At 38.9% G+C, this 25,592-nt stretch overlaps 1 protein-coding gene across 2 annotated transcripts; it reads left to right on the plus strand.

The window, feature by feature from the left end:
* Nucleotides 1-3,029: 3,029 nt before the first annotated feature.
* Nucleotides 3,030-25,592, plus strand: LOC109424152 (N-alpha-acetyltransferase 60). 2 transcript variants are annotated; one of them, XM_062852684.1, is made up of 5 exons: nt 3,030-3,482; nt 5,952-6,237; nt 16,534-16,754; nt 16,828-16,938; nt 25,216-25,592. In XM_062852684.1, exons 1-5 carry the CDS (start codon nt 3,463-3,465, stop codon nt 25,352-25,354), a joined length of 777 nt encoding a protein of 258 aa, XP_062708668.1. In that variant the 5' UTR covers nt 3,030-3,462; the 3' UTR covers nt 25,355-25,592. The 2 variants fall into 2 exon arrangements, with proteins under 2 accessions (XP_062708668.1, XP_062708669.1); XM_062852685.1 differs by lacking the exon at nt 3,030-3,482 and adding an exon at nt 5,709-5,865.

The following is a 25,592-nucleotide window of genomic DNA, read 5'->3' on the forward strand; positions in this document are numbered from 1 at the left end:
GCATAGAAATGTATAGTCCTGTTCAACGACGTAGGTTGAACTTGCTCGAAGTTGCTGCATCTCGCTCTTACCCGTTTGATGACAAATGGGTAAGAGCAAGATGCAGCAGCTTCGAGCAAGTTCAACCTGCGTCGTTGAACAGGACTTATGATTCTCGCTCATATCATAACATATTCATTCGCGGAATAATAATGATAGATTCAATAATAATTTAATGATTGAATGATGGAAATTCCTGAAATGAGATCATACAGAACTTTTTAAATATCATAGTATTAATGATAACTACATATTCACGGTATGATTTTCAAATATTTTTTAATTATTTGTTTTTGATTATCATCTTGACCATAATCAATTGATGCTGCATTAACATGTCTAAAGGGTCTAATTCGTTTTGTAAACAAACATTGTTTCTGTCGCTGTAGAGCTCATCTCAATCCACCCACGCATCTGGGGGCCGTTATCAGAAAGAGCGAAGATAGATCTTTCTGATAACGGTCCCCAGATGCGTGGGTGGATCGAGATAGACCCTACAGCGACAAAAACAATGTTTGTTTACAAAACGAGTTAGACCCTTTAGACATGTTAATGAAGAATGATACTTTTTACTGGCAATAGGTCGTTATCAAAACGTAATTATGACAGCATGTGCGTACCTATCTTTTGATCCATGTCAAATTGGCACCATTCAGTAGAAATTATCTTGAAATATCTATTCCCAAACACCCAGCCCTATGTCCCTGTTGCGTTTTTGTGGGGAATGTGTTGCAGGCGGTGCGGCAGCGGAACATTACCATCACTGGGATCGAGAAAGAGTCGTTTCTTCGGAAATAATGTTTCTTTGCAAATCAGATTCCGCCGTGATGCCTTCCAATCACGAAACTTCCATTGTCGTTCGACATCCAGAATCTGCTATCACCCATGTGATGCACGCTATCATTGGCTTACAATCCATTGTATGATAACATGTATAATTAGAACATGATAGCCTGTATCAGCGCTGTATGATACCGTTTTTTTCGGGCCATGACTTTATATACACTAAGAAAAATCCGCATCTAGTTTCCATGTGCCCACATATTGAATTTTGCAATCAAGCTTTGCACTCGAAAAGTAAATGCATCGCACATAAATCCAAATACCGCATTTGAAATATATATGCCGTTGCACATATTTTCCATCCAACTATTAGATTTTATGTGCAACCTTGCGTAGAGAACGCTCATGTGCGCGCATGTAGATTGTAATAGTGCATCTAGATGGACTTTTGCCAATAAATATGTGCGGTTTTTTTTTCGTGTAGCAATTTTCCGGGCACTCATTGAAAAAAACTATCACAAATCACAAATTTTTGCTATAACCGAAAATTATGGATATCATAAAAATACTTCATGCTCGACATTATGAAAATTGATCGTGCTTGTTATAACCAATTTTATGAGACAGACTTATGAAAAGAGCAAAAAATCTTAAAATTATGCAGACTGGAGTCGATCCATGATCACTGAGCTCGAGTTTAATCCACACGGCTACCAACACTTGAGAATACCATGTTGCTGAACATATATAAAAGCCAAGCTGTGAGACGATTCTGCGTCATAGTGCGACCTAATGAAACATCTTATGAATTATTCAAAGCCCATTTCATATGTTAGGCCTCATGAAAATCTTGAGTTTATTTGGCTGAGTGTGGCATAACGTCCGAACATACCCATACGTCACTACGTCACGAAGTCAAAGGAATGAAGGCACATATGATATAATGGCACATCCCATACAAGATCAAAACAGTGCAGTATTTACACTATCGAATTAAGTGCCCCACACAATGCATACCTTTGCGTGTACCCATGGGAAAACTGTAAAAAAAACGCAAACATCGACGGAACGGAGCCTATGTGTTCCAGCCTTTAGATATAGCGCATTTAGTTCACCACTGGAGTTTTCAAGTCAGGCCGAACATTTCTATAGGCCCTAAGTGCAGATGAGAGGTTCTCTTTAAGTCTCCTCTCATTCGATTATAACGTGCTTGTATTTATAAATTTTTATTTGCTTCTTGCATCGAAAGGTAGATTTAACAATCCTTTACCGGTCTACACATCACAAGTTGTCAAAATGTTCACTGTAACATCGTAATAATTCAAAGAGAATCGAAAGAAGAGAGAGCCTTTCTTCTGAAGATTGGACCTTTAGATTGTGTTTGTCGCCAATTGGCTTCTTTAGCGGTGTTGAGATAATTCCATATTCAGAATCTGCATGCAAAACTGAGCCGAAATCCAAATTTTTATGAATTTTGGTGCCCGGGAACCTATTTAAAAATCAGTTTGAAGTTTGTATGGGAGAGATTTGTCGAATCACCCCTCGTCGCATTTTGTACTGGGCGGAGCGTCAAGCAGCTGGCCAGCTGTCAAAAGGTGATTTCGAAAAATCTCTTCGAAAGCGATTTTAGGTAACAAAATGAAGTTCTAAAAATCTGAAAAAAATCATGCTGGTTCAGAAAAAGGTGCTCTTTCATATAAAATCAAAAAATCAATACATTTTTCTTAATTTAAAAACCCAATTGGGTTCTTTAGGGGTATCCGGATTATTTCATAATCGGATTCTCCACCCAACAGTTAGTCGAAATCCGAAATTTCATATTTTTCGGAGTTCGGGAACTATTTTTAAAATGCATTTAAAGTTTGTATGGGGAAATTTTTTTGTTCGGGTCGAACTGTCACTTTATCGATTGAGCTGTCATTCTATCCATAAAAATGAAAACTGGTTTGTTAATTTAACCATCAAAACAAAGGCATTGGAATCCAATAAAATCACGTTATACTCAGAAAAATGAGCTCTTTCGATTAGGCTATAGAAAATAACAATATTTTATTCACTAAACAACCCAATTGTGTGCGCGTGTTGAAACTTTGTTCTCTTTCGATGTTCTTATATGCCACTCTAGCCGATCCCTGTTTTGGAAATCAAGATTACATGAGTACTAAAGTTGTACTAAACGCAAAAAGCGTCATCAAACTGTCAAGTGGTTTATTGATGATCCGAGTTTTTTCGTAAAAATTTTAATCATTTCGTGCAGAAAGTTTTTCATCAAAAAGTGGTGTATTTTCATAGTTTTTCGATATTTAAAAAGTGAAAATATGATGTTTGAATTTGGGACGTGTTATGTCAGTTAAAAACGGTTAAAAATGTTATATGTAGCCTACAGTAGTAATTAATCAAAGGATGCAATCTTGGACACATCGCTGTAAACAAGTCAAAACAAAGAAAAAGTTCAACCAAAATTGCATCCCATCAGGAAGCAGTAGCTGCTGCTGCTGCAAGTGTTTGCATTAGGAAGTGCAGCAGTGGCGTTGTTGTCACGGAACGGCTCGTAACAATCCCGCAAACGCTCGGGACGAAGTTGGCGTGAATGTGTAGCGCTTGTTTGGTTTTGGTAGGAGTGACTGCATACCATCTCCAATGGCGCAATCATTCAGCTGGTAAGTACCTACCTATACAGGTCGGGGATCAGCGAAAGCGAATAGAAGATTGTTTAGTTCTACCGTCGAAGGCGATGCACACATCTCGCGTTACATTTGAAAAGGGCCTATCCCTAAAATGTAAACAAATCGATTTTTATACCTTTCCATAGCATCCCCCAACAGTAACATACTGTGCAAACATCATCCGCCTAACCGTTAATCTTATCAGAATAAACCCCACTTTCAAAACGGCCGATCATTGCTTTTTTTCCCAATCATTCATAAGCCCGTGCTCCAAATGGGCTAGTAACGGTAAAATTTTGTTTTCATTTGTTGGTCCTCTCGTTTAAAGGGCCGACAACCGAAAATTTTCGGAGCTGCTCTCGGGCCGAGCGCCGAGAGCGAGAATTCTCTCTCTCAAAAACGGCCAAGCCTTGATACGATGTCAACAACGGACTCACTCGGGGGACCAATCCACGCTAAGAAAATTTTAGAAAGACTCACAATAAGGCGTACACCGGGTGAAATTTTTCAAATCAGCTTAACATGTTTATCTATAATTTTTCATACTTTTTTGATAACTTTTAATGCAAAATTGATTATTGAGGCATAGATACATCTATTCTTGTGTCATTAAAACGAAAAGCATGTTGAAAAATCCGAAAACTGTGAAATACGAATAGGAAATGTGATGGAAAATGTTTGCATCGGTTTTTCTCAATGTTTACGTTCTGGGGATAGGCCCTTTTCAAATGTAACGCGAGACATGCGAGTCCACGCACGGACGGGAACGGACTAATCTAATCATATTCTGTCGTCAACTCGATATGTGGTGTCTACCATGAAGTGAACGCGATAAAGTGGATCTTAGTATTTAATAAATATCAATTGATTCAATCACTCGGGAACGAGTGAATGCGTGTGTGTGTCCAGCCCAGTTTTGTGCCGAGACCAGCAGTTCTCAAATTCTCAATGGCAATGCTGCTAACATACTTTTTTTTTCTATTTTCTTGTTTTGTATTGCTTACATTTCAAATTCCTGGCATATAATATTATGATTTTTTTTTTTATCAAGAATTTTTAAATTATATGGATTGTTTCTAGTGGTAATTTGAGATATTCTGGTCGATTTTAAGTTTACTCAGGCTGAACTTATATAAATGTTGCGAGTTTAAACTATATTTTGGACAAACTGAAAAGATGAAAAAGCGATTAAAAATTGTTTGTTTAACTAGTAAATATGTAAAAAAAATGGATGCGTGAAAAAAATGAATTAAAAAATAATAATAATTGTGAACGACATATGATAAACCAAAATGTTTGAGAACCACCACTGCTTCAACAGTGCGGATTGATGTAGTATTCGGTCTAAAATACAACTATTCGAACGCAGTGAAACATATCTGAGAAAAATGATAAAACTCTATCGTTGTGCTCAGTTTGAACTGGTTAATTTACACTCATTGCTTGAAATAGATTACTAGCTTACTAGTTCTAGTTGTCATTCTCATAGCGAGAGGAACGTGCACGGGTATGCAGTAGAGTGGGTCATCGTTTATATGGAAAAATGGAAAACTTCATGGTATCCCATCAGATCAAAGTTTTTTTGATCACATTTCAGGACCCAAATGACTGTGCAAAATTTGGGCATCATCGGTTATGTCTACGTTTTGCGCATCGCGTTTGAAGTTTGTATGGGATTTTACATGGGAAAACACACTTTTTTGCATTTCTCTCATGGCAAGCTCGAACTTTTCTAAAACTCTGTTACCGATAAAGTGAAAACATAGGCTAGGGTGTCCTGAAAAACTTTGTCGAAGACCGCGAAGTGATCTGATGCTTATGAAAAAAGTTATAGCGTTGGCGTTGCTTGCCGAAACAGCATGATTTTGTTGCTATTGTTATTCCTTTACATGTTAAAACATAAACACATGCATGCGGTTCGTTAGTTATAACTATTTTTACAAGTATCGGATCGCTTTGCGGTCTTTAACAAAGTTTTTCAGAACATCCTAGGCTATCATTTTACAGTATCGGTTTAAAAGTTTCAGACAAACTTTTTCAACTTATGACAAAAATGCAAAAAAGTATGTTTTCCCATACAAAATCACATACAAATTTCAATTGCAATGCGCAAAGTGTAGACGCAACCGATCGTGCTCAAATTTTGCACAGATACTCAGAACCCGAAACGGAACCAAAAAAGCTTTGATCTGAGAAAACGGTTCCGATGACCCACGCTAGTATGCAGTGTGTGCGATAAAAAGTCTGGTGGGGTAGTGTTTAGCATTCTTGCTCCTGTCTGGATTGGAAATAGTGCACCGCAAATGCAGCCTTATAGCATCGTTTATTTTGTACATTTGTAGTTTATTTACCATTGCGGAACAACCGAAATGCGGCTGTGAGTTTTGTGAACTTGGAACGTCATCACACGAGCTTTCATCACATATTAATTTTACTCTTTCTTTCTTTCTCTCTGTTCGATAGGTACCATCACAATTACCTTGGACCGACCAAAACCGAGGACCAACTGAAGGCCAAATCGGTTCCGCTGTGTTCGGTGAACGATGTGCAGTTGCGGTTTCTCTGTCCAGATGATTTGGAGGAAGTGCGAACACTATGCCAGGACTGGTTCCCCATCGATTACCCACTGTCGTGGTACGAGGACATCACATCCAGTACACGGTTCTTTGCGTTGGCTGCGGTGTACAACCTGACGATCATTGGTTTGATTGTGGCTGAGATAAAACCCTTCAGCAAGCTGAACAAAGAGGTAAGGCCTTCATACTTGGGAAATGTTTATACTGAATATTTTTATAGGGTACCGTCAAATGGGGTGACTTGTAACACTTTTCAGCTATAACTAACAAAAAAATGTAGATTTTACTTATGAAATATGCTTGAAACTTAAAATAAATATCTGCTTGTAAGTAAGTAAAGCATTGTCCAGTTAGAATCCGGACGCAAAGGATAATTTATTGTGACGCTCTCAATGATCATAATCATATTTTTTTTACAGCAGTCTGATCATAAACAAGTCCTCTATTGATGGTGAAAATTTCATCGATTTTCTTGCTACGAGTGAAAAGTTATTCCAGATTGAAGACAAGTTAAGGAAAAAAATCTTGCACAAACACGCTGAAAATTAAGCGTGGTCAGGTACGACAGTCGCGAAAAATGTTAATGTCTCCATAACCATTATGTGTGATGTGCTCAGATGTTGTTAACCATGCCATGAGGAAGTGCCCAAGGAAGATTAAAGTTTATGTTCATGGATAAATCTGCTTGGAATTCCAAGATTTGCCAGGAAGTTCGAGCTCTGGACATCGTTTTCTCACATCACGATTTTGACACCAAATGTGTACAAAGATGATAACCTCAAGAATCGCGTGCTGCTTTTCAAAAATGCACACAAGGGATCTGTAGAGGTTTGAGCTAATTTGGTGAGCTATCACGACAGCCTGAGATGTGCAGTGGTGTCATCACTGTTGGGTGGTGTTTATTAACGAAAAAACACTCAAATTTCGCTTTTTTGGAATTTACTGAATAGCCCTTAATTTCGCAAGAAGAGAAATATTTGGCAAAGTTTCTTTGGAATCCTAATCAGATTGGTAGAGGGTCTCAGGACACTACAGAGATGACCTGGTTGTTAAACAAATCCGCCGATGGGGTTGATGTTAAAATTTACTACCATTGTGCAGATTTTTGAGGAAGTAATCACGGAAAAAATGAGAAAATGTATTAAAAATTTAATTAAATAACTTTAATGATATTTTTCCATGAAACTACAGTAAATTATCTTTGTTTTGAGGGCTTCACCTTTTCTGTTTGTTATTCCACCTCTGAGATATAAGTGATTATCTGCGTCCGGATTCTAACTGGACAATGCTTTAAGTAAGTAGGTAAGTAAGTAAAAATACGAACTCTACAACACTACTCATTGTACATCTCTTTTCCTACAAGCAGATATTTATTTTAAGTTTCAAGCATATTTCATAAGTAATGTGCCTTGATTCTTGCTACTATTGTGATGTCCTTTGGGTTGACATTTATATTTTTTAAATCTATTTTTCATATGAAACTAAATTTCAAGTTCAAGGCAAGTTTTCAAGTGCACACATACCCACACTGCCGGGTCTCCAGTTAGCCTAGTGATTAAGGCTATGAGTCGCTAATCCGAATCCCGTTCCGGTCGGGAAAATTTTCTCGACACCCTGGGCATAGTGTATCATAGTGCTTGCCTCACAATATACAAATTGATGCAATGGCGGGCAAAGAAAGCCCCTCAATTAATAACTGTAGAAGTGCTCATGGATCAGGTATCATGTATCAGAAGGCCGGCTCCAGAGGCACGTTATCCTTCATTTGGGACATTTGTGCCATTACCATACATATAAGCCTGTTTCATCATTTACCTGACGGAGAATGGAACAAGGGATGGGAATTAGGTAAGGGAAAGGTGATGAAATAGGAAGGGGTACCCTAGAAGCGGGAATGAACGCATAAGCGCAACGAGAGCTCATAGCCCAAACCACAACGGGTTTAATCAGTGCCCTGAAAAGGACACTGTAAAACGCATAAGCGCAGTGGCGTCGCGTAACCTCACTTTTTACCTGTGTACCGACCCTAAAACTTGCATCCGCACAGACCGCAGAGGACAAGCTTTTTTCAAAGGAATAGTCATGGTATACCACAATGGAGGGCGTTGTAGTAACACCACCACAATGAAACTCTCTTGGAGTAGCAATGGAAGCGAGTTATCCATAAAATGTGGTCGTAACCAATTAGTACAGGTTCCCCCATTTTTTAGTAGGGACGCTTGAATACGCAAAATTTGCGAAGGAACACTTACAGTGTAAGAAAGGTCAAATGGAGACTCATCTGACACATGCCAATCAGTCAACTCATGACAAATTCTGGTCATGCAGAGTTGGGTTAGGTGCAAGTCTATGTTAAGTAACTGTACTACCTAAGTAATCCATTAGACTGAAGCATCTCAAATTAATGTTTGAGCTACTTCAGATGATCGTAGCAATACTGCCAAATATCAGCGAAAAGATGATGAATACAAGAAAGAGCTTGCTTGAAGGCATCCAAAAGGAAAGGTTGAAATAATATACTGATAACGTTATTCTAATATATAGCATGCTCGAGGCACGACACTTCATTTATAATGAAAGAAGCAAAACTGGGTTCACAAGTGTTACAACCTGGAGTTCTGGGTGGCCGAGACACATGATAGTGTAATGATACTCCAGGTGTAAACGAATAAACAAATTAAAATGTAACTTTATTGTACATAAAAATTACATGACTAAGACGCGACACGTATACAGGATGACGACTACAATACTTCTAAAACTAATGTCTGCTTTTGTGCATCAACCGATCGCATATTGAAATGCTATCGGTGAGCAAGCAGAGGGCGAGAGTTGAGAGATTGTTCAGTGGTTCTCAACATCTCCCCCGCTGAATCGTTGACGATGTTTCCATTGCAGCGGTCTTCGGACGTGGGAAGATCGATGATGGTGGACAGTGTAGATAGCGTGGTCGATGATCATGTTGACGAGAGTTGCTGTTCGATCATCGGAGCTTGATCCTGGTTCCACCATGGTTGATCATCCATTTAAAGACATCACTCAATACCGATGCACGTCCGCTCACTGAATCCATCCGATGTCCGTTGCGATCCAGAAAATGTTGGAGAAATTTCAACTTGCGGATGGCAGATTTGATGCTGATTATATAGCACTGATTGATATTGATTGATTCCCGAAATGATTTGACATGGAATGAGTTGAGCACCACTGGTGCGTGTGGGCTCTGCTGTGTGTATGCGGATTCAATTTCTCTTTCATCACTGCCGTCTGGTGAAGGTACGGGAAAAGATATTTTCGATCTTTTCGATCCTCTTGTTTGCTGTTGATGCTGTTGGTCAGAATCATCACAATAAACCGTCGTCAACGTCGTCGATGCGGGAACAAACAGCTGGTCCATTGAAGACTGTTGCTGATGCTGCTCGTTTATTGCCGCCGTAGTATCGACGACGTTTGCATGCGGAGCTTGATATGATGTCCCTTGCTGCTGTGTGATGGTCGGGGACGATTGTAGCTGGTTGTGTGATTGTTGTCGGGTGCTCCAATACAGCGAAAACAAATGGAATTGCTGATTAATTGATTCCATTGTCTGCTGGTACTGGAGGTGCAGCAACTGGTGCATCTGCTGGAACTGATGTTCGATAAACTGCTCCCGATCAAGCGGGAAGCAGCCAGCCGAAGATTGCGGTGGTGTTTGCTGTACCACTGGCTGTGCGTTGAACAATGGCGAACTGGTGAATGGCCCATTGAATCCAGCCGCCGGTTGATAGTGATGGTGGTGCTGCTGAGGATGAGTTTCCGCGGGTTGAAATGATGACGAAGATGGTGATGATGATGGAGTGTGTTGGTTCCGGTGTGTTGATTCCAGAACCGGCGAGTGCAGCCACTGACCCACTTGATGCTGATGCAGGTTCTGTCCAGCCGATGACACTGAAGGCTGGCGCTGGGCTTGATCACTCCTCGTGAAGTCCATTGTGTCGTCCATCTTCTCTCCGCGGAAAAATGATCGCGTCGCGGCTCCTCACTGCACGCACGGTTACGAATTACTCGTCGCCACTGTTACAACCTGGAGTTCTGGGTGGCCGAGACACATGATAGTGTAATGATACTCCAGGTGTAAACGAATAAACAAATTAAAATGTAACTTTATTGTACATAAAAATTACATGACTAAGACGCGACACGTATACAGGATGACGACTACAATACTTCTAAAACTAATGTCTGCTTTTGTGCATCAACCGATCGCATATTGAAATGCTATCGGTGAGCAAGCAGAGGGCGAGAGTTGAGAGATTGTTCAGTGGTTCTCAACAACAAGGTAACCTATTCAGAAGTTACCCTACGAAAACGAACTTTTTGAAGTAGAGCCACTTGGGCAACGCACGCTTTTTACGCTGAAAATTGATTTGAGGTTTCCTGGTCGTAGCCACTACCCAAACTAGACAGGATTACACTCTTCACAAATCACAATCACAGCACAAAAAGGAAACATCAACGACAAACCAAATCGGTGTCAATTGAAAAACGCCAATGGCGAAAACGCATTAAGCGAACCCATATAGATAATAATGTTAGCTATTTTACAACATTTGAATAATCCCGCCTTTATTTAGCCTCAAATTTGAGACTTAAGAAGGGCAGCTGATTATCTCGGAGAGACGCAATGTCCACTGCACCATTGCTCCGGTTAGCGCAGTAAGGGCGTAATACTGTGGAGGACGTCGTAATTCTCCACAGGCTCCGTTTGTGGTTAGGTTTTCTAGCACTACACACATAAACTGATTGCTCGTACATACTTACACACTACTAATTAATCAATCTTCTTAGTATCATGTGCAGTTCTTTGAAGTTATTTGCTTGAACACTCACAAAGCACGCAGGCAAACTTGCAAACAGTTATATAATAGTTTATACCCTTCTTATTTTCATAGGCCTTTCTTTCGAGCATTCTTTGCATTCGTATAACATGTGGCAAGTTTGAATATTTCAAGCCCAAGACAGTTTACAAAAAAAATGCTGGACCGATGGGGAATCGTACCCAGTACTCTCAGCATAGTCTTGCTGAATATCATTAACTAATAATTCACTCTCCTTACTTTAATAATAAATTGTTCTTAAAGTATTGCATACATTCGTAGAAGCATGCAAAACTCGCACGACATTATCTAATAGTGCAAACATATATACACATAGACGCACGCACAATCTTACACAAAAAAATCGAAATGTCTCCGTAACACAATGCTGAAAATATCAATAGTCGAATTTTGTAGGCTGAAATAATGGTTAGGCTAGTTTTCAATTGACATTAATACGTGATGGGACTGTTATGCGGGTACTTTTAATATGGGACACTACACTCATGACTTGGTATTTTTTCACACATTGATAAATATACACTCTGAAAAATTTTCACGTCCGATTTACGTGAAAAGATTGGTAGTTTTCGCCCACCACGTAGTCTTCGCCGGAATTTCAGGTAACTGAGCACATTTGAGATTCGGTAATCGACATGATGGTTCAGGTAAATTTGACATGAATTTTACGCATCGTTTACGTGAAATGTGGGTGAGAGCTACTGGAATCTTAGGTAAATTTTACGTTAAATCATGATAAGTTCTACATGAATTTTACGTAATTTGTACATGATTTTTGAATGATAATAGAGCAGCTGCACCAGCTTGCAACGTATTTGAAGAGGCAGAAGTTTTAAAATCCTCACAAAATGCAATGTTTTCATTGGCAAAGATTTTACCCTACTGTAAAAATATCATTGAATTGTAAGGATTTAAAAACTCTTGTCTCCTCAAATACGCTACAAGCCGGTACAAATATGCAACAATGAAAGAAAAAATCTTCATTAATCTTTTAATTTAATTCCGTCTACCCCCGTTGGTTTGACCTCATCTAATCTGAACACTTTTTAATCTGACTCCCTCTAATCTGCACATCGTTCAAACCAAAAATGGTTCAAACGTCATTCTTCTCATGGAACGGGGTAAATCGGAACGCGGAATCAAAACAAAATAGACAAAAACGGTTACCATCAGTGTGTTTTTCGATGTCCACAGGGTTACTAGAAATTCAAATTTAAAAACGAATCCCGTCGGTTTACATGAGGTATCGTTCAAACCAACGGGGGTAGACGGTTTATTTAACCCTTATGTGGCCGACAGGGTACCCGGGTACCCAGCTCCCATTTAAAAAGCACGGTGTAGAAAAAAGCAAAAAAATTGTCGGACACATAACGGTTAAATAAATAAATCTTCATTTACAAATGTATTACGATTCACCAAGATTGGATGATTTCAAACAAACCCAAGGATTATGACTCAAAATATTCGTAGTCCAGCTTCTAAGCACTCGCCGAACTGGTCCTCCGTCACTGTCAGGAAACATAATATCTATTCCAGCTTCTGAAATTATTGAAAAATGAAAAGTCAACACTCATTACTGCCTATTGCCTTTAGCAACCTAATTACTACTTCTAGCAACTTTCTCGTAGTTAGTAAGGGGTTTTAGCACCAACTTACTTCGCGGCGCCATATTGCAATTTTCACACCGGAAATTCACGTAACTTTTGTTTCACGGAGACTTCCAAGTCGAAAGTACACTAACACAAACGCATTAGAACGATTTACGTGAAAATGAGGTGGATTTGACCAAACAGGGTGGAGCATACGACATGGTTATCGAGTGAAGGTTACCAATGTCACGTAACTTTTGAGATTTTCAGAATAAGGATGAGCTTCGTGATATTTCACGTAAATCGGACGTGAAAATTATTTAGAGTGTAAAATTTTGTAATTTTTATGATGATTTTTGGAAGTACATCGAAAATAATGACTATTCATAATGTTAACTCAAAAGTGATGAAAAGTCAAATGGGACTGTTATGCGAGTGGGGGCAGATGTATGTCTCAAAAGAATATCTTTGATAAGAATATTACTAATCACATATGCATTCAAGTTCTTTCAACAATTTTCATTTCCATCCTTCTGTTATTTCAACCTTAAGGACAGACTCGTTAGAATCATAAAATGACCGCCACAGTGGCCGACTTTGGCACCTATTACGATTTCGGGCGCACAAATCTCTCCGTAAACAAAACCAACGCACCTGATCTTTTTATTTAAAGCTTATTACAAGCGTGCAAGAACAGAATAATAAAATGCACTGTTGTTTGACGCTTGCTTCTTGAGATTTGTGCGTCTGAAGTTCTAATGCACTGCTGAAGCGGGATTTCAAGACGTTTGTCCTTAAGGCGAAACTGGAAGCATTTCCTCACTTTTTGGTTTTTGATTTTTTATTAAATAACGAAGCAATATTTTCAAAATCGATTTTCGTGCATATGTAGAGTATGGATCAAGGTATCTTTTGAATTTTTTTGTAGTGGAAAATGTTTTTCGTTTTTGCAGAAACCATTTTTGAACAAAATTTCACGAAAAAATGGTTTCTGCAAAAATGGAAAACATTTTCCACCTCAAACAAATTCAGAAGATACCTTGATCCATACTCTACATGTGCACGAAAACCGATTTTGAAAATATTGCTTCGTTATTTAATAAAAAATCAAAAACCGAAAAAAGTGAGGAAATGCTTCCAGTTTCGCCTTAGTAATGATTTTTCAGCCTTTCGAGAACTAGCCTGTTAGTATACAGTTTTTTTTTTGCATACATGCACAGACACAAACAAACTTGGGTCTTTCATAAACCACGTAGTCCTTTTGGGAAATGTGAGTCAGACCAAAGTCTACGCTCAGTTTATTGACCTATATGAACGGTCTCTTACACACAATTATCCAATAGTTACCCTTCTTATTTCCATGAGCCGTTCCGTCAAAATGGTACAAACCGCAAAATTTTTGACCACGAAATGGTACCGATCACAAAATATCAAACACAATTTACACAATTTCGAAAAAAATGCTTATGGAATTAAGAAGGGTGAGCTATTCGATAATTGTGTGTAAAAAGCCGTTTATATAAAACGTAAATCAAATTTTGGCCATCTTGTATGGAGCGTAGACTTTAGCCAGACCTCCCTCTGCCAAAAAGTCGAAGTGGTTATGAGCGGCCCAAGCTTGTTTCTTCGTCTTTGCATTTATACAAATGAACAGGATACTAAAACAAGGCTGAATCGCGAAATACTGAATGCAGTCGTATCACTATTTCAGCCTTCAACTTCAGGCTCTTGACATTTTCAGCCCTTTGAGATTGAGCCTTTTGTGACTTCAGTTTAATGTGTTTCGACCTTTCATAGGTAACCCGAAAGAACAGCCCATGATACTAAGAATGGCGAACTTAGATAATTACAGTATGGACCCGATTTTGTCAGCCCCATTTCAAGACGAACTTTTTGCTCTCATTATCTTACGACCAAACTTTGACCAATTAATTCGTGCTTATCTTCAAACTACTGCTGAAAGGCAGAGTATAGAGGGATAAAAATTTGCAAAACTGTTATTGCAGAAGAGCAAAAAAAATGTGTTTTGAAAAGGGGCTGACAAAATCGGGTCTCTTATGTATTGTGTTAGAGAGAAATTTGTGTGTGAATTTATGCGTGCGTGTCAGTGCGTTTATACGTAACTTGAAAGAACAGCTCATGAAAATAAGTAGGGTGAACTATTAGATGATTGTGTGTGATTTTGTGCTAGCATCTGTGAATGTGTGCAAAACTCAAAAAACCAGTTCATGATACTAAGAAGAGTGAACTTTTAGTTATTATACAGTAAACGGCTTTCCTGGGAAGCTGACTAGACTGATTAAAGCAACGATGGACGGTGTGCAAAACTGCGTAAGGGTTTCGGGTGAACTATCCAGTTCATTCGTATCTCGCCGGGGACTGCGACAAGGTGACGGACTCTCATGTCTACTTTTCAACATCGCGTTGGAAGGTGTGATGCGACGAGCCGGGCTCAACAGCCGGGGAACGATTTTCACAAAATCCGGTCAATTTGTGTGCTTTGCGGACGACATGGACATTATCGCTAGAACATTTGGAACGGTGGCAGAACTGTACACCCGCCTGAAACGCGAAGCTGCAAAGGTCGGACTGGTGGTGAATGCCTCAAAAACAAAGTACATGCTGGTAGGCGGAACCGAACACGACCGGATCCGTCTGGGTAGTAATGTTACGATAGACGGGGATACCTTCGAGGTGGTGGAGGAATTCGTCTACCTCGGATCCTTACTGACGGCTGACAACAACGTGAGCCGTGAAATTCGGAGGCGCATCATCAGCGGAAGTCGGGCCTACTACGGGCTCCAGAAGAAACTGCGGTCGAAAAAGATTCACCCACGCACCAAATGCACCATGTACAAAACGTTAATGAGACCGGTAATCCTCTACGGGCACGAGACATGGACCATGCTCGAGGAGGACCTACAAGCACTCGGAGTTTTCGAGCGACGCGTGCTAAGAACGATCTTCGGCGGTGTGCAGGAGAACGGTGTGTGGCGGAGAAGGATGAACCACGAGCTCGCTGCACTTTACGGCGAACCCAGCATCCAGAAGGTGGCCAAAGCCGGAAGGATACGGTGGGCAGGGCATGTTGCAAGAATGCCGGACAACAACCCTGCAAAGCTGGTGTTTGCAACGGATCCGGTTGGCACAAGAAGGCGTGGAGCGCAGAGAGCACGATGGGCGGACCAGGTGGAGCGTGACTTGGTGAGCATTGGGCGTGACCGAGGATGGAGAGCGGCAGCCACAAACCGAGTATTGTGGCGTACTATTGTTGATTATGTCTTGTCTTAATGATGTGGAACAAATAAATGTATGTATGTACAGTATGTAGTACGTGCGTCTATGCGTATGTGCCGGCCCATATAGCCGACGTGGTAAACGCGCGGGTTTTCCGCAAGACATGCTGAAGGTACTGGGATCGATTCCCGATCACCATCTTTTGGGATCTTTTCGTAATGAGATTTTTTTTGAGTGCTAGCAAAAAACTGTCATTGACAAATAAAACTCTCAGATTTAGTAGGGAAGTTATGCTAAAAAGAAGAAGCCTAAGTACCTTTGCCCTGCACAGACATGTGATACAAATATCACATACAAACAGATGTTTCACTCTACTCACTTCCCATCGTTCCTCTCTTCAACGATTCGCGGTGCTCGTATCCTTTTTGTTCCTGTTTGACGTTTACTCACTACCGCCATCTACTCAGCGGTTTGCGAAACACAATATGGTTAGCATTAGGCGATTATGTTTTCATAACGATGATTGTAATCGTATTTTTTTTAAGGATGCGTCCGTTTATCTGTGAAAATATGATACATGTCACTTGTCTGTCACAAGTATAGATCAAAAGAACAGTTAATGAAAGTATGAAAGGCGAACTACTAAAATGTTGTGTTAAGTTTGCTTGCATGCGTCTGTGAATATTTGCGTAACTCGAATGAACTGCTCATGATACTAAACGAATTCGACATTACAAAACCTGTAACGTCTTTCCTCTTGTTCCAGGATCGAGGCATCCTGTCGGAGTCGATGGGTCGCGACGCCGACGTCGGCTACATCCTATCGCTGGGCGTACACCGTAAGTATCGTCAGAACGGTATCGGATCGCTACTGCTGGATTCGCTCATCAACCACCTAACAACGGCCGAGCGCCATAAAGTGAAGGCCATATTCTTGCATGTGTTAACTACAAACCAAACCGCCATACTTTTCTACGAACGAAGAGGGTGAGTAGAACTATTTTCTTCATGTTTTTTTTTCAACGAAACATCCATTTACGGGAACATACTTTCGCAACAGATTCGTTCTCCACTCGTTCCTGCCTTACTATTACTCGATTCGGGGGAAGTGCAAAGATGGCTTCACGTACGTCTCGTACCTCAACGGAGGCCACTCACCGTGGACGTTATAATATCCTTTTCCAAACGTCTCATTGTTTCTTATTTATACACTAGCTTGCGGCGAATGTTTTGGCTGTAATTAGTAGTTAATGGCATGCTTAGGCAAACGCTAACTTTAGATCATGCACGTCACAATCGATAATATTTACTTCATTTATGTTTAACGTTTTCATTTCTCAGGCTTAGCTCGACTGTCCATTGTGTTGTTTGACTTTTAATTTTATTTCTAATAGCATGAAATTATATTTTTTAGATAATTGTGTTTTGTGATTACATTATTCGGTAGCATTACTAGGTTTTTATGCGTTAAGCTTTGTTTGTGAAATGCTCACGTGTTTGTTTTTATGGTTTTACGGAATGAAAAATAGATCAAGACTATAGACATTATCAACATATGTGTTTGTTTTATTTTTTTTTACAAATTTATTTTATTTACCAAGTTAGTGTGAAAAATGATTTTCAAAATGAATAGTAAGTATTCCACAATGGTGAGTACGTTATGACATGGAAATGCAATTCCTAAATCAATATATTATGCATATTCAAATATAAACTTTGTATTTTGCGCTGCGTAATTTCACAGCGAACCAAGACAAAAAAAATAATTATTCACAACTGTATTCATATTAAGTTAAGGTGAATATATAACGAAGCCACACCTCAAATTTTTAAGAGCACAAATCTGAAGAACCGAATGTCAGTTTGCCCTGAAAAGTTGAACGATTGGTCACCACCAGCGGGTTACCCAACGATCAACTTTTCAGCAGCGCAAACCGACTTTCGGTTCTTCAGATTTGTGCTCTTGAAAATTTGAGGTGTAGCTTCGTTATATATTCATAAAACACGAAAGCGCAGTTTTTGTTTTTTACTACTACCTACTTTCATAATTTTCAAACAAAAGAGAAGGAAGCTTCTGAAACACGGTGAATATGGGTCCCCACTACCATGGTGAATGGTGTCCTATCACGGAACCAGACGACCTTCTTCTCATCCTCTACTAAATGTACTATATCACTTCTTGTGAAAATTTTCTACTTTTGTGGTTATTACTTTAATGTTAACCTATAATGAAGGTAATTAACAGTGGTACAAACAATGTTTATAACAGGGGTTCCCAACCTTTTTGAGGTGGTGTTTTAGAATTGTCAAAACATCTGCGGTCCAATGAAATTTTTTAGAAAAAAATATGAATGAAATGAACGAAACTGAGTTTTTTTTTGGGTACAGTGACGTAGCCAGAAATTTAATGTGGGAGGGATTATCGACGATCAATGATACTTTTTTTTTATTCGATACACACATTTCGTAAAAATGATGTCATTCAACATGAGTTACAGCTGAAAAATAGCGGCGCAGCCGAAAATTTTTTTCTTCTGAAGGCGTTTTATACTAGAAATTTGTTCGTCAAATTGTGGCTTTTGGGGATGGCGGTATACAAAATTAAAAATTGGTATAATTTGCACAAAATAAAAATTTCCAAATTTTTTTGGTAACATCGCGGCCCCCGTAGACTGGCTCCACGGCCCCCCAGGGGGCCGCGGACCACCGGTTGGGAACCCGTGGTTTAAAAGATTAGTGTAAAACGACTACCCGTATTCGCCTTAAATCTTCTTAGACCCACGGTGAACTTGACGATACATTTGTTTAAATTCAGATTCTCACGCAATTTTCTTGCAAACTTACTCAAAAGTTCCTTTTGAAGCTCACGTAAGAATGTATCTATGCATTTGTCACTAAACAGTAGACTGCTTGTTTCTGTTCGGGAAAAAAACCAATATTTGATTTATTGTGGTATATCCTGTATCCTTTGAATAGTGCATGTCGTATTACTTTATCACTTTAAAAAGATATAAAGTATAGGTTCCGCTTTTAGCACGCTCCTTTCTAGTCAAAATCGGATCCCTTAACGAAAACTTCGAGGAATGATACCGATGTTGACCATGTGTCGGAACCGTAGTCCTTACTGTCTCAAACCAGTGAACACCGATTGAGAGATTAGCATGAGCATGAGCATAGATGACCGCACAATTCGTAGTTGCTACTCCGTGATTGATCAGAGCAAATCGAAATTGCACAAGGAACCAATGAATAGAGCTTGGGACTAGCCTACTATTCTCAATGTACATGGTTCGAGAGCTCTCAACTTCAGTAAGGTCAATAACGGCGCCAGCCACGTCCTTGCGGTCATCGAGGATGGAAGGGAATGTTAGTGAGACAAACGTTGTTATAAAGACCGCGAATCGCTGCATCTCCACGTTTGTCACAGGAAGGATTTTTTGTTAGTAGGGTATGGTACATTGTCAATCTGGGAGTCACCTATGGATGGTGATGTGATTTGAAAATGGATCAATAAACACTAACTTTCGCGCACAATCGTCCACTTTTCTATACGAAAACAGATATCTAATAAAAAAAAAACCTGTCGCGCGTCTCAACCCCATCAGGGAGCAGAAAATTTAGGCCCATTCCACGCAGGAATAAACTGAACGCAACAAAGGACACATCAATCAGTGAACACCGAATGAGAGATTAGGATTACAAACCTATTTTTTCCTTGTTTCAAGATCCATCTCGGCCAGAACCAAACCGAGACCTATCACTTTCAACTAGATCTTTCACCGTAACGCAACCCTTAAAAGGTGATTCACTCACTCTATGGGCCTCCATTAAAAATCGTGCATTTTTTTAAACCCCCTTAAACATTCATCCCTCAGAACGGGTCGCCTGACACCTTGGATTGGGGTTACCTGTTTGGTAGACTTTAACCCCCCAGACAGGTGGTCCAAAGTACTATTCTAAGCCGGCAACTGCATGGGCAAGTAGACTACTTACTCGAAGCTCAAAAATTCGGTGTATACCAATACGTGTGGCGTAACGTCCCCATTGCGACAAAGCCTGCTTCTCAGCTTAGTGTTTTATGGCATTTCCACATTTATTAACTGTACTGCGAGCTTCCTCTGCCATTACCCGTTTTGCATGTGTATATCGTGTGGCAAGCTTGAAGATACTCTATGTCCAACATGTTAATGTTAACATGTAAAGTAATAGTAATAGCAACAACTCCATGTTTCGGAAAGTACCTCATGTTTTTTTTTTTGTTTTTATTTATGTGTATTTTAACATAGCGCTAATTCTACACTTCGGTACCTCATGTATATGGTGTAACTTTTTTTTCCACAAGCTTCAGATTGTTTTGCGGTCTTTGAAACAGTTGCTCAAGACATCCTTGACTATATTTTAACATGGTTGATTACATGGTTTAAGTATAACTCTCATAAGAAAATGCAAAAAAGTATGGTTTCCCATGTACCGTGGAGGGCCCATATTCTGCGCACCTAAGACTTCTTCAATTTCAATCAGCTGTAACAAATTCCAAATCGAACCGATTTGGCTGAATTTTTGACCTCACATAGTTATTAGCTTTGTAAATAAGGGAAAAATATAGTTCATATACAAAACACTCAATTTATATGTAAAATCATTAAAATTCTAAAGTGTGTCCTTGTTCCTAATTCTGCGCACCTTTTTTGGAATGTTCCTTATTCTGCGCACTAATGTTCCTAATTCTGCGCACATGGGAAAAACTTCAAAAAGATAACATATTGTAATGAGAACATTATTAATAGATGAAATTTAATTGAATTCTTCATTTTCAACTTTTATCCGACATTACGACCATATTGGAACTTTGCATGTCCCCAACATTGATACTACCTACTTTGATTACTAAGCAAAGGGAATTTCAATCATAATACACAAAAGGGTTTTGTAGCATTGCACAGTGGGAAAAAATATGTATAAAACGCAAATAAATTCAATATCTCAGCTCGGAGTGGATGGATTCGAATGAATTTTTGACACAAACTGTAAAAATCTCTATAGTTTCAGATAAGGAGGGTGTCATTCGCCGCACGATGCTGAAAATCAGTGTATTTAGCTCGTTTTACCCCACTCTCTCTTTCTCACATATTTTTGAGAATATCCTCATCTATTCCCGCCTGGCGTTCACAATAAATGCCTAATTTAACTCGTATTTGTGTGAAAACTTCCACAGTATCGGCAATTTGACATAGGATTGGTCCTGCTCTTATTGTTTGCGTTCCACTTCGGACGGAGATGCATGTGAAATTTTAAAGAAAAAGGGGATGTCGGGGTAATTTGAAAATATTTCAATTTTCAAGGCTCTGTGATCAGAGAACCAGCTCCATTCGATACTATTTTGCACTTCAGAATTTTTCCAATAAGGTGCAAAAGAGAGAGAATGGGGCAAAACGGGCCCAATACACTGATTTCCAGCAACGTGCGGCGAATGACACCCTCCTTATCTGAAACTATAGAGATTTTTACAGTTTGAGTCAAAATTTCATTCGAATCCATCCACTCCGAGCAGAGATATTGAATTTATTCGCGTTTTATACATATTTTTTCCCATTGTGCATTGGCGTAAAGCCTTTTAGTTATCCGCATATGCACATATTAGTAAATTCTACTTTCATTTCTAAAGGCAATATAAACTTTTTCGCCATTACAAGGTGGCACAATCTTTGTTTGCTAACTGAGACTTTTTTCTTGTCTAACTCCAGGGTTTCCACTGTTTAAAAAAAATCATGTAAACTCACATCATATATCGCATTTGACGAATGCTTGCATGAATACATAAAATTTCCCCCGAGGTTGATAGCAAATGTCCATCCTCGGATGGACCGCAGCAGAACTTCCTCAATACGAAGATCTTTGCTGTCTCGTAGACCTGGATACCATTAGTAGTAGACATAAGATCGCCGATATTGTGTTCTTCTGTAATATTTTAAGCGGACGAACAAAAAGTCCTTTCCTGTACAACCGACTCAGCTTCAACAACAGTCCAGTGTCACTTCGCCGGAGAAGGGTATTCGATCCTCCATTGCGGTCAAGAAATTATACGCAGCATGAGCCTACTGTAAGATTCATGAATGAATTCAACGGACTACAAGATGTAATTTCTCTTAATATGACTACAGAAGTGATTCGAGATAGATTAAGATTGTTTTTTTTTAAATCAATGGACAATATAAAGAAGAATGTTTTATCTAGTCTGTAAGTAGGGTAACGGGCTTGCAGCCTATAGTCCAAATACAAATACGAATGATTTCCAAAACAAGTGATTAGTCCGGTCGAACTATCAGATCAAAAATGTAAGAATCGTAAATTAGCCTTCGAAGTATATAGACTAACTTGTTGAGACGTAATTACATTCACCGAATTGCTAGAAACATAGAATATCCTAGTTATAACTATGGTGGCATTTATATGATGTTTGTTTATAAATTATATTTTCAAATTTTAGTGTTGAAATGTCTGCGCAGAATTAGGACCACTATTTAATACCGGTTCCTAATTCTGCGCATCTAAGAAGAACAAGAAGATTAAGAAAAGAAGAAAAAACTCAATTGTTTTTTGCCGATTCTGATTCCTCGAAGACAGCAGTGCAGGATGCGCATGGAGAAGCAGACATTCTCTTTATTATTTATGTCGCAAAATGCTTCATCTCATGAGGCAACTTTTTAGCAGCTTCTCTAACGGACACAGATTTCAGGCAATTTTCAGTACTTGCAACATCATTTTATTTTTTTACAAAATCATGGTCGTTGATTTGAAAAATTTTTCTTCACAAACTTTTTCATTACTATTGAAACAATATTCAAAAAATATATTTGAAGCTAATATTGAACTAGCGTCCGTGATTTTGTAGTATATTCGAGAAAGTGCGCCGAATTAGGGACTGCGCAGAATTAGGGCCGGTCACGGTACGTTTTACAAACTTCAAACGCGAAGTAAGTGTGAACAAAACATAACCGTAATCTTATATGGAATAATTTAACAACTTAACGTGATCACCATGGAACAGCATCATGTTTTATCGATTAACAAGGTGCATTCCATAATTTTACTTTGCAGAATTACACTTTTTTGCCTGTAACACATCTGAAAAAAAAGTCACGGTCGCTTCAACTAGGGTAATTCGCTAATTGTTGAACACCACCCAAATGTTGAACAGTTTCTGAAAATTTTATTATAAATCTAACTTAAGTAATTATTGCTCAACGTAAACGTATGATGTGGATGCGTATACATGTGTGTTACGTTATTGCTCCAATTAAGTTACAAATTTATGCATATTTTACGTCAAAAATATTGATTGCTAATTTTGTACCGCTGATGACATGAAAACTGCACAATTCTTAAGATTAATTTTAAGAAACTGCTCTTACCAAATAAGCTTTGCTGGCAAATCGACCACTAATATCAAAGTCACACCATAGTTATAAGAACTGGAAGGATGTCGTTAACAGTTTAACATTGTTTAAAATCACATTTTCATTGTAATTTCATTTGCAAAAAATATTTTTATTATCACACCATCATTATGCATCTAGGATCCAATTGTTGAACACTGACATAACCTACGACCGCCAGATTTTTTTTCCACTTAACCTAATCGTACATGTCATGGGGTTTCAAGGGCGTTCCAGGGATGATCCAGGGGTGTTGCAGAGGGCTTCAGGATGGTTCCAGGGGGTATCCAGGAGTGTTTCAGCGGCTTTCAAAGGCATTCTTTTCTTCAATCGTTTTCGCTTCTAGTCAAATCTTTTCAGTCATTTTTTACATCTAGTCATGTTTAAAACGATTTCAGTCCACTAGAGCTCTTTTCAAATGAGAAGCGATTCTCTGTCACTTGAATAAATTGCCACTCAAATGACTTACTGGCCCCAAAACACGTAAAACCTTGAAAAAATCCGCCAGAGTGAAAAATTATCGGATGTCGGGTCAAAGTCGGGTCAAATTTTATCAAATGTTGGACCACTGTTGGACCCACATCGGATAACTGTAGGGTCTATGTTGGGTTTGGTAGCCAAAATAAAAACAGGTCAATGATAGGTTGGTGTCGGGTTATACATCATTTTTGTCCAGAATTCAACTTTCTTATATCTGCTATTCACATTTACACTTCAGAGATTTGGTTTACCTTTCAACTGAGAGAATAATTCAATTCATATTATGAGACATAAATACACAGAACAAAAATTACTAGCTACTTTCGGCTATTTTAGGGAAAAGAATGCGAAAAACCCTTATACGTCATCAATTTCGAACAAAGCTTGGACCGTTCAACAATTAGCGAGAATCGTCCAACATTAGGATGAGCTAGCTTAAGGAAGCGTTCAACATTTGGGTAACAGACTTTCCATACAAATGTTCTATTTTCTCTTAGAAAATGGATTTTAAGGGACTTCAATTTCAAAGGGAAGTATAAGGAATGAGTGGATCTAGACGTTCACTGGACATTTTTCAACTAAAGTGAAATTATGCACGGAAAAATAAACGAAAACAAAAATGCCAGTACTAACCGTTCAACAATTGGCGAAGCGAATTACCCTACGGTGTGTGCAAGGAAATTTTGTTCATCCTTGTGGAGACCAATAAGAGTAGGCTCGGTCTGATCGCATCCTCAGGTCAAGAAATAGGGTATTGGTTCCCTTATTAAGCATGTGGCTCCCATTTTCATCCTACGAAAAACGAAGGATTGAAGCGCTGTTTGTTTTGTTTCTTATTTTTGTATTTTTTGTTAGGAGTGAGCACGCATGAGACAAAAAGAACGGAATCAATCGGTGCCGTAATCGCTTGTTTTCGAATAGGATGAATATGGGAGCTTGAGATTACTGATGGAACACACACCCTATATGGTTCAACTTTGACAATATGGCTCAACAGTGCAAAATTTAAGCGCGTTTGTAATTCAATAATCAAGATGTGGAGAGTCAGCTGTATTGATTTTTGCATAGTAAAACATGCTTTATTGCAGTTGTCTCGTAATGTGTTTGAACATTACATGTTGTAACTGAGCAAATTTATCTGAAACCAAGTTACCAATGTTTTTTTTTTTTTAACATAGCATAGGATGTTCCAAAATTGTTTATCAAAAACAATAACGCATAGAGGCGAATCAGCCAAGGGCTGAAAGTCTCTTTAATAAAGACAAATCAATCAATCAACAATAACGCATGTTTAATGTAGAGCGTCGTTAAACTTTATTTCATGATAATACAGGCTTTACCATACTCATATACCTACACTGTTTTTCATGTTGTTTGTTTCACGCTGGTATTCATTTGATGTTGTTTTGTAATGCATGCTTTCACTAATATCGTTTGGTGCATGTTGCTTGCTGTTTGTTTGCTTTCCAATAATAAAATTTTATATTTTGAAACACTGAAAGCATCTAAATGACCTTAACCATCGGTTATACTGATCATCTGAAGTACTGGTGCTCAGTGGTGGTCACAGCAGGAGGGCTCTGCTCCTGGCTTAGCGGACGCATCCGGAGCGCATTTCGTTGGGTTTGCTACCGTACCATATCGAGGTTTACGTTTACGCAGGACAACTAGAGCACAGCAGCAGTATCCTCCAGTGTTTTCCCGGTGATTCGTTATAGTCAAATATTTAAGTTCGGTAAGCACAAATTTTAAATTAAGACAGATGATCAAATGACACGGTGCGCCAGCTGTTACAAATAGCGCCACGATTTTTTTAACTATCACAGGTTTAGTAATAAGAAGCTAGTTATTGTAATTGTTGACCAAGGATTATTTATTTTCCCGGAGAAAATACGAGATGTACATTTGA

Source organism: Aedes albopictus, chromosome 2 (assembly GCF_035046485.1).
Source record: "Aedes albopictus strain Foshan chromosome 2, AalbF5, whole genome shotgun sequence".
Taxonomy (NCBI): Eukaryota; Metazoa; Arthropoda; class Insecta; order Diptera; family Culicidae; genus Aedes; species Aedes albopictus.

Bases quoted from the DNA above. Each gene is read 5' to 3' on its own strand.
- LOC109424152 (XM_062852684.1), top strand. From the start codon at position 3,463: ATGGCGCAATCATTCAGCTG. The intron at 6,238-16,533 runs GTAAGGCCTTCA...CTCTTGTTCCAG, and splicing joins TCAGCAAGCTGAACAAAGAG to GATCGAGGCATCCTGTCGGA. The intron at 16,755-16,827 runs GTGAGTAGAACT...CTTTCGCAACAG, and splicing joins CTTTTCTACGAACGAAGAGG to ATTCGTTCTCCACTCGTTCC.